The sequence below is a fragment of the Buteo buteo genome, chromosome 5, assembly GCF_964188355.1.
Source record: "Buteo buteo chromosome 5, bButBut1.hap1.1, whole genome shotgun sequence".
NCBI classification, from domain to species: Eukaryota; Metazoa; Chordata; class Aves; order Accipitriformes; family Accipitridae; genus Buteo; species Buteo buteo.
Genome location: NC_134175.1, coordinates 43745875 through 43755444, shown reverse-complemented (window position 1 = coordinate 43755444; position 9570 = coordinate 43745875). Strand labels below are relative to the sequence as shown.

At 54.3% G+C, this 9570-nt stretch overlaps 1 protein-coding gene across 4 annotated transcripts; it reads right to left on the bottom strand.

The window, feature by feature from the left end:
• Positions 1 to 1890: 1890 nt before the first annotated feature.
• On the bottom strand, positions 1891 to 3758 carry C1QL2 (complement C1q like 2). Of its 4 annotated transcripts, none has more exons than XM_075029368.1 (3): positions 3414 to 3758; positions 3105 to 3353; positions 1891 to 2702 (listed from the first exon to the last, which is right to left on the bottom strand). In XM_075029368.1, exons 1-3 carry the CDS (start codon positions 3756 to 3758, stop codon positions 2523 to 2525), a joined length of 774 nt encoding a protein of 257 aa, XP_074885469.1. In that variant the 3' UTR covers positions 1891 to 2522. The 4 variants fall into 4 exon arrangements, with proteins under 4 accessions (XP_074885469.1, XP_074885470.1, XP_074885468.1 ...); XM_075029369.1 differs by having other exon boundaries at positions 3426 to 3758; XM_075029367.1 differs by having other exon boundaries at positions 3105 to 3376; positions 3428 to 3758.
• Between the last annotated feature and the right edge of the window lie 5812 nt (positions 3759 to 9570).

Sequence of the window (9570 nt, the reverse complement as noted above, 5' to 3'; positions counted from 1 at the left end):
GACGTTCGTTCTATTGATTGTGTAAACTGTCAGTGGAGTGGCAGCGAGCATTTTTTTTTGTTTCTATCCTGGGGAATAATCCAGCCTGATAATTAGTACATAAGAGATAAGTGGAAAATGAGACATCTAGCGAGGGTGGTTCAAGCCTCCTCATGACATTGATAATGTGCAGATACATAGATCACTGTCGGGGCAAACCGCCACTGTGAGCCTGTGTCTTCCCATTGCCTCATCAATCCATCATCCGCTTAGCTACTGACACCTTGGCAGGCACACACCGCTAGCCCTGCATTTGAATTGCGAGGAGCAGGCTCCACCAGGGAATACAGATTTAAAAATCTAAGATTCAAATTTATTTAAGTATTGTGAACAGCAATTCCCTTGCAAGGCATCTTCATTGCCCTTTTGCCAAGGGGGAACAGTTGGGTCTTTGTTAGAAGTACAAATTGCTTCTTAATGCAAAGGATAAAGCAGAGCCCAGGCACCTCCTTAGAATTCCTCCTGGCTCCCGCTAATGCTGCTGCATGTCAATTTTAATTTTTTGAAATTTAAACCGAGGGCTTTGTGTCTAAGCTCCATTTCGTCGGAGGGGAGGGGAGGAATAGTCAAAAAGGATTACGGATCTGGGGGGAATTGAGGATCCATAGCAATTATACTTCATTTGGGTCCCAGACACTGGTTTTAATCATATTCTAAATAGTACAAATCGACAAGACATTAGAGATTGATAAGTGTCTAACACATGTACCTGGTTATGAACTCTGCTTCCCTCAGCTGGGGGATGTTTGAGGACGGGATGAAGGGAGGAATTGCTTTCTCTCTCTGACCCTCCTCTTCCAGCCAACAAGAAGACAATACCCACCAAGGACTAGGTAGGAGACAGAAGAGACTATAAGAACTCAGTCATCACTGGGCTGCCCCAAAGTGGGGCTGGAATAAACCCACCCCAGCTGTGGTTCCCTTCCCTTCTGCAACATGAGGGCAGGGGGAAAGCTCCAGCCTGGGCAGAGCCGTTGCAGTCCGGCTCCCGTCCCTCCTACCCGTGAAACTGCATTAACGCTGCAAAGGGCAGTAAGCTGATAGGGAGGTGAGAGCTTCAGGAGGGAAAAATGAAATGATAAGACAATAAAATGAAAGTAAGCGCTGTTGTAAATCAGCTTAGCTCTTTTAGCTTCAGCAGAGCAACCCCAACTTAGCCAAACTGAGGAGGTTACCTACTGGGGCGTTGATGAAAGATTCACATCCTCCACCAAAGGCTCAGGACCGCACGCACTAGTTACACACCTGTGCACTTTTAAAAGTACACAGGGTGGCTGGGATTTACCAAGGACCAGCAGGAGAAAACCTTCCCAAATGGTCTGAATCCATCCATCTTTGGTGAGCTTTCTCTCCCAGGCCGTCTCAGGGACTGTGCAGACCCACCTACAGTCAGGTGTGGTTTCCAACCCATATACGCACTGCAAGTGCAGGGGTCTAGACAGACTGTCTCCCCCGCTGCCTTCTTACATTTGTCAAGCGTGTTACAGGAACCCAGCTTTCCGTAACTGCTGATTAAACTGCTCTTCCTGTACTTCACTAACCTCTGGATCAGGCTCAGACCCAGTAAAAGCCGTTTAGGAGATCCGCTCCACGCCCCCACTTTCACTTCTTTGTGACCATGTGCCGCCTTTTTACAAAACTGCATAAAGGTGAAGGGTTTCTCCCTCTCCCTCTGCTTCTTCCCAGCCCCTCTGAATCACAATCAAGACCTAGGCAAGGTTGCCCCATCCTAACTTTAAATTTTGCTGCAAACCTAGGGGACTGAAGTGACCCCCTCCTTTACCTCCCGCCCTCCCCTGGCACCACCACAGCGCTCCTTCGCAGCACTGGAAGAGACAGACAGCAAGAAGGCATTGTCTAAAAACATAATTTAATGTGATATTTTGGTGATTGTGGTCAATGACTGAATACTTTTGCAGACAGGAACAGGTTTGACGTTAATGACACCATCATTCACACGAGCATTGCATTGCACAGAAAAGAAAAGTTTGCACTTGACCCCATACAAACAAAGCAGCAGAGGAAAAACCAGTTACGGTCCAGTCCCACTTCGCGAATAGTCGATCTGAAAATTCATCATCATCATCATCATCAATACTCATTGACGAAAAAATGTGACCGGTTCAAATACTGTGTGTGGCACAGTCTGAACTCTGGGCTCTCTTAAACCCCCCGGGAACCACTCGAGAGTTTCAAGATGCCAAGTTCCTCATGTGACACACAAAACACTGAGGCTGACAAAGGGAGAGGGGGTTCAGAAGAAACGGGGGAGAGCGAGGAAGGGGATCGCTTTGTTTCACTTCTAATTCGTTTCCACAGGTGTAAAAAAAAAAAACCAACCATACAAACTGATAATGAAGCTGAAGTGACCTGCGGAGACAGCGGACACCAGCAGGAACATCGGCACGACGGGGTACAGAAACGCCAACCGACCCCACGGCTATCAGTGGCGGGGCCAGCTGCGTCGCGTCGCTCGCTTTGCGTTAATCGGGGTATAAAAGAAAGCCAGAGAAAGTGCTGTACTTATTGTTGTTGCCTCCGTGCGCTTTGCCTCCGTCCAGCTTGACGTACACCTCGTCGCCGGAGTCCAGGTGCAGCACCACGCTGTTGCTGGCGTAGTCGTAGTTCTGGTCCGCGTCCTGGGCGATGGCACTGGCCCGCACCTGCCAAGGCAGCCGCGGGGCGCGTCAGCCCCCCGAGCCCCTCTTCCCCGGCCCCTCCATCAGCCTGCCGAGCCCCTCTTCCCCAGCTCCCCCCCGAGCCCCTCTTCCCCAGTCCTCCCACTCCTCCCGAGCCCCTCTTCCCCAGTCCTCCCACTCCTCCCGTCCCCGGCTCCTGGCTTCTCCTTCCCCCCCATGCCGGCGGTAAAGTTTGCAAGCCGGGAGGAGCCCGGAGTCCGTGGCGGCTCTAAGGCTGCTCCCCGCGGCTGCACCCCCGCCCCGACGGCGGGGAAGATGCTCCGGTTGCTCCTTTCCGCGGGCGCCGCGGGGGGGAAAGACGCGACGCGACGGGACGGGACGGGACGGGACGGGACGGACGGGGGGCCGGGAGCGGCGGGGACCCACCTGGCCGTTCTTGCAGAGGTCGGCCCACATGCTGGTGCCGTCGCCGCCGCGCATGAGGATGTGGTAGGTGAAGAAGTAGATGCCGCGCACCTGGCAGGTGAACTTGCCGCTGGCCGGGTCGTAGTGGTTGCCCAGGTTGGTCACCACGTCGTCGAACTTGAGCACCTCGTAGCCTTCGTGGGGGCTCTTCAGCCCCACGTAGAAGGCGATGCGCGGCCCGCCGAAGGCGGCGCTCAGCCCGCCCGCCGCCTCGCCGCCCGCCGCCGCCGCCGCCCCGCCGCCGCTCCCGCCGCCGCCGCCGCCGCCCGCGCCCGCCAGCGCCAGCCCGGGCAGCCCCGGCTTCCCCGCGTCGCCCCGCTCCCCCGGCGGGCCCCGCGGCCCCGGCGGGCCCGGCTCCCCGGGGGGTCCGCGGGGGCCCGGCTTGCCCGGCCGGCCCGGCTCCCCCTTGGGTCCCTGGACGAAGGGCGGCGGGGGGTTGGCGCCCAGGTCCTGCAGGGCCTCCACGGCGGCCGTGCCGCCGGGGCCGGGCGGCCGGCCGCCGCTGTAGGGGTCGCAGATCATGCGGCAGGTGCCCATCATCTCGTAGTGGGCGCCGCTCTCGGCGGGCGCCTGCAGCAGCAGCAGGGGCACGGCGACCAGCAGGGCGACGGCCATGGCCAGGGCGAGCCCGGCGGCGGCCAGCAGCCGCCTCCTCCGCTGCCAGAGCCGGGCGGCGACGGCGAGCAGGTCCTCCTTGCCGTGCGAGGCAATGGTGGCGCGGGGGGGGGCGGCCGCTCCCTGCGGGGGACGGCAAAGAAGAAGGCGGTGAGCCCCCCGCCGCCGGCGCCTCCCCGCCTCAGCCCGCCCGCCGCCCGGCCGCTCGCCCCGCCATGCCGCCGCTCCCGCTCCCGCTCCGAGGGGACGCGGGGCCCCGTCCGCCCGGCGGGGCTGGGCCGAGCGGCCGCCCGGCTCTGCCCCCTTCGCCCCCCGCGGCGGCGGGGAAGGAGGGGGACGGCGACGCACGCCGGGCTCGCCCGCCCCCGTCGCCGCCCCGACGTGGGGGGCGCCGAGCCCGGCGGGGCGGGACGGGGCGGGACGGGGCGGGCGGACCCACCTGCCGGGCCGGGCGGGGGACCGGGCTGGAGCCGCCCGGGGGTCTCGGGGCTCCGCCGCCGTCGTCTGCCGCCCGCGGCCCGCCCGGCGCGGCGGGGCGGAGGGGAGGGGAGAGGCGGCGGGGCGTCCCGGTGGCCGGTGCCGGCGGAATCCCTGCGGCTACGGCCCCGACTGCGCCCCGCTGAAACCGGGACGGCCGGGGACGCATGGCGTCGCCGCCTTCACCCGCCGCCCGAAACCGCCTCCTGCCGCCATCCGCGCCGCCAGCCCCCCCCGCCGTCCCCGCATCCCTCCGGCCCTCCCCGCCCGCGCCGGGACGGCACCTGCGCCACGGCCCGGTCCCGCCGGGGCGAGCTCCCTGCCGCCGCCGGGCCGCGCCGCTTTCTGCGGGAGGGGGGCCGGGAAAGCCCCGCGTGTTCCCCGTGGGTTCCTCCCTCGGCCTCCCCCCGTCCGGCCGCGGCGGCCCAAAGACCGGCGGGACGGCCCCGCGGGTGGATCTTGCTCCTCGGCACATCCAAGTGTAATTAAAGTTCGTTCCGCCCGTCCCCGTTTCCCGAAGGCAGGCGGGGCTTGCCAGGTGGAAGGGGAGCCCTGGGAAGAAAATACCTTTAGCAGAGTTTAGGGTGGGTTACGGCACAGTGTTTTGTCGGTTTCCCTGCGTAATGCTGGGTCCAAATCAAGTGGGTGGGTTTTTTTTCCCTAGTGGAGAAATTGTGATTAATTGCCTTCGATTTGCTGAGTAAACGGTGCTAGTGCGGCGGGAGCTCTTGCGTCGGTAACTGCCTGCAGGGATCTCCCCTCCGGAGAGTAGGTGGAGATCTTACCCACGCATCTCATAGCCGTGGGTTAAGCCCCCGTCCTGGAAAGAGCGTGGTACTGTGATCACGCAGCTTTCCGAAGGGCAACACCTCGGTGCCCCCCCCCGCTCCCCTGGTGCAGAGGAAGGGGAATTTCCAGCGGGTCCACCAGAGCCGAGGGCAGTTCGGTTTGTCTTAACGAACAGGCGAAGCTGCAGGTCGAAGGAAGGGACCCGCTCAGCCTGATCCAACGCTTGTTGAAGCTGATGGCCTGGAGGCATCATATGCAAATGGTGACATACAGGCTTCTTCCAAGAACTGCAGAAACGCCCTAAAAGGACTTGGGACTCTTTTGTTAGCTTTCCTTGAAATCGAAGGAGGGGACATCAAGGCTTTCCCATCTGGAACACACGCAGTTCAGGACCAGATCTTGTCTCGGTCACATCCCTGTGTGCATCCAGCATTTTTTCCTGGAGTTATTCAGGCTTTGTTCTGCTGCTGCTGAGATCAGGATTCATCCCTGCCCCTCCAAGCCTCTCTGATTTTTTATTTTTTTTCCACATCTATGTATTCGAAGCTGGAAGTGAAATTAATCTCGTAAATGAAAACCTTTCTCTGAGAACCGTAGATAGTCGTTTTAGAGTAACCACGTCTATTACTTAGCACAATGCATCTAAATGTTTTAAGAGATGAGATTGTGACAAAGATGTAAGTCCTCTCCTCTCCTCTGAATTACCAGTTGCATCCCACAGTGTTATTATAAGCCCCCACACTTGTCTAAAGCCTTGTAAAATGATTTCTAATAGTTGTTTCTGCTACAGCCCTAGTATAATTTTCCATATATTAACTGCGCTAAATACGAATAAATTCACAAATAGATTACACCGCTTTGCCGATCATCCCTGCTTAACCTTCTGTTAATTTCCCTTTTGTTCTGGTATTTGTCACTAGCTCGGCTCTCCCCGTGTATGTGAATCCTTGCTATTCCCCCCGAGCTCTTCAGACCCCCCCTAACGTGGCTTTTAATCGCCTGTTTCCCAAAGGCAGCAGCCACGCTGTAGCTTTTCTAACCCTTTTCTGAATAATCAAGTTCTTGTATCATTTGGGCTCTTTTCCAACTTCCCTATTTGCATTAACTCTCTTTTATAACGAGGTGACCGTTGCTGGGATCTATATTCCAAATGGGGGCTCACCAGCCCCTCCTGCAAAGCCAGAGTAATTTTCTGTGACGGGGTCTGTTATTCCCACTGATCAACAAGGACAGACAAAGAAGAAGAAACATATTCTAACTTTCAGCCGGACAAAATTGGCACAGTTCTTAATAAGGACAGTTGAGCACTTGAACGAGCAGGCAGAGAAGATTCCAGAGATATCAGCAGTTAGGTTAGGTGTCAAATCCTAGCAATTTTGTTTGGGAATAGTTTAATTGCTCCTCTGTGATGCGGTAAGATGGACTGATCACCTAGTTAATCCCTCCGTCAGATTGCTTTAAGGTAAACACAGCGCGACTTTAATGTATAGCTCCAGTAGGATCTACGTTCCTGGAGACGTGGAGCTGACCGATGTAATGCATCTTGTGCCCCAAGAAGTAGCACCGTGATCGATGAGGCAGCTGGTACCACCCACTGATCCTATGCTACCAAGTATTTAGGAATATAGTCGCAAAAAGGTACATGGCAACACTCAGCTTACAATCCTGATACAGGCGGCTGCTACGCTGTTAGGTGCCTGCTTTCTGTACGCAACGGGATGCACCACAGCAGTACACGGAGCAGCAAATTGCCAGGTACCTTGCTTCATTTGAGGTGACAAGTACCAAAGCCCCTCTTAGAGTTAGGCACTTCGCGTCTTTCAAAAGCGTGTCAGGCTGGTGCTCTGTTGCAGGTCACTCAGGGCTGGCAAGACTCAAGCGCCTCCGGGTGTGCCCAAAGAGAGAGATGAAGGCACCCACAGAGCATCTCTGGTGAAACACAAAGGGTGTCTGGACCTTGGTGTTGGATGATGGCTGAGCAGGAGCCTTGGCAATTGCTGTTGTTAGCCAAAGCAGTAATTAAGCACCTAAAACCTTGCGTGGATCTACCTCGAAACTCCGTTTTCAGAGGTGGTGTAAGGACTCGGGAACCTGACTGCTCAGGGGAGCGTTTGACAGGTCAGGCACAATTCCCAAATTTAGACAGCCAAGAACCCAGACGCTTCTCATTGAAGCTCCAAAATTCCAGGAGCTCATGAATTTCCACCAGTTACCTTCCAGGGTACAAGCTACCCAGGCGAGACGGGGAGAGCAGGGAAGAGAGCACCGCATGCCCTAATGTTGAATCTGTTCCTCTTTGCATAAAAAGAATTAAAGATTCATTGAGCTAGAAGGAGAGGAAGACCAAAGGTGAATATAATTTCTAGTTTAGTGGTGAGAGCACCTACCTGACCTGGAGTTTCAGTCTTTCCCCCAAGAGCTGTTTCTGAATTCCAGCCAGGAAGGTGAGGCACAAATGCAATGTGAAAGAGAGCGGGTGGCTCTGGCACACGCAATTCCCCTTCCTCAAGGTCCATCCGAACTGCTGAGCTAAAGACACTTCTGCACTCCCTCATTTTCTTTTCTGTCAGAAGGTTTGCTTTTTTTTCCCCCCTTCTCAGCTACACATCCTCGGCACAAACTTAGCTCACGAACCGAAGCGTGTGGTTTTCTCCACAGCCAACAAGACCTGGGCCATCCCCTGGCCAAATCCGTCACCCTGGCAGGACCCAGCAGGACTCAGAGCCACCGAGGTGGTGGGGGTTCTGGGCACGTGCGCAGGGTGGCTGTTCCGCATTTGAGGTTCTTGGAGATCGAAAGTAGGTGCCTCCTGAGTTAGGTGCCTCTAGGATTGGACAGGAGCCGAGAGAACCTTTTTATTTCAGTGCTGGATTTATGTGCTTAAATTCTGCTTTAATCTCTTTCGGGTCCTTTTTTTAATTTGGCCCTTAACTTGAAAAAGTAAGAAGAGCTGTACCAGCTCAGGCCTCTTATTTAGCAAAAATGTGAAGATCAAAGTAAGTCTGTGGTGATACTTCCCTGGTATTTTCTCTCAACCTCCAGCAATCCATGGCTTAAGGACTTCCTGAGCCATAGTAAAATACTTTTAAGAAGTTGAAATCAAGATTACTGTGAGTAAGGGCACAGACCTTGGGTCAGTACCCTCACCCATCCCAGTGAGTAGCTTTGTTTGGCTCTGTTTTGTCATGATTGATGGAAGTTATAGATAACATTACCCTCTGCTCCTCTGAAGTGCTTCATTCATTGCCTTTCTCACATCACAAGACTCACAGATATTTCTCATTGCCAGAATTAACTATCTGGAACTCCGTGTACTCAACAGCTAGTAAAACATAATATATATAGTCCTTATGCTGAAATGTTCACATTTCTTGCTGAAAGCAAATTTGAATCTGCTAATGTTCAGAATGCATATATTATTATTTCCATTCACAAAATATAAAAGATAATGATACTGATTATTTTTGCTTAATGGAGGGAAAAGTTTAGAAATGGTTAGGCTTATTGTATTAACTGCCATCATTCTCCACAAATACCGTGCACTTCTTTTTAACCTAAGCTGGGATTTCCAACAGTACTTGTCTTAAGAGCACAACGCTGAATTTACTCCCACTTGATGGACCCAGCAGGTACATGGGGTCCTGCACAGCAGAAAAAAGCATTTTATTACATAGAACAAGGACAGGAGCTGGCTCTTGTCTTACTGTCTGTAAGGCAGAGTTGCAATAGCCCACAGAAGCTTGTGCTGCTGTAGCAATACATAAAATTCGGTCCATATAGCCAGAATCAAGCATCCTGTGCTGACACGGTACCCATTACAGATCCTGCACAAGGAGAAGTACGAGCACAATCCAAACAGACATTGGAGTTGAATGGGCTTCGTCGTATGTACTGATCACTGTGAACTGCTGCTATTTGCGCTTTACCATATCTACTTGCTGTACATGGAAGACAAAATCTGCTGGCTCTCTCTTTGCAAGGGGGGTGTTTGGGCAAATATGTTTAGCTGTTTACAAGCGAGAGCAGCTGACAAACCCCAGATCTGCCTTCAGGGCGCTGCTTAGAGAAATACCAAATGGTGTGGAGAGAATCAGTGAAAGCCAAATGCCTTCACATCCCCCCGAGAGGTGCTGTTCACCAAACTCAGGAGAGCTCAACCTATATTTCTGGAACAGATCAATCAGAGCGACTGAAACTTGCTTCCCACTTTTGACCCAGTGGGACTCTTGCCCTTGCCTTCTCTCAGAGCAGGGTCATGCCTACCCTGAAGTTAATTCATCAAAGCTTAGATAAATTCTGTGGGAACAGAAAAACCTGAAGCTGGTGCTGAAGATGCTTGGTCCAAACGTACGTGGCTGCTCATGTCCCCAATAAACTTTTAGGAACTGTATGGGAGCAGCAGCTGCTACCTGGCCCCAGCAACTGGGGTGGTGGAGGAAATGTTAAGGAGCTCCAGGCTGCCTGGGAGCTCCCCATTCCTGGAGCAGATCTTCAGCTGAAGCTACAGTAGGTTTAGAAGGAAACAAAACTGTCCTTAACAAAAGGC

Bases quoted from the DNA above. Each gene is read 5' to 3' on its own strand.
- C1QL2 (XM_075029366.1), bottom strand. From the start codon at position 3,758: ATGGCCGTCGCCCTGCTGGTCGCCGTGCCCCTGCTGCTGCTGCAGGCG. The intron at 2,703-3,104 runs GTGGGTCCCCGC...CTGCCTTGGCAG, and splicing joins ACCTCTGCAAGAACGGCCAG to GTGCGGGCCAGTGCCATCGC.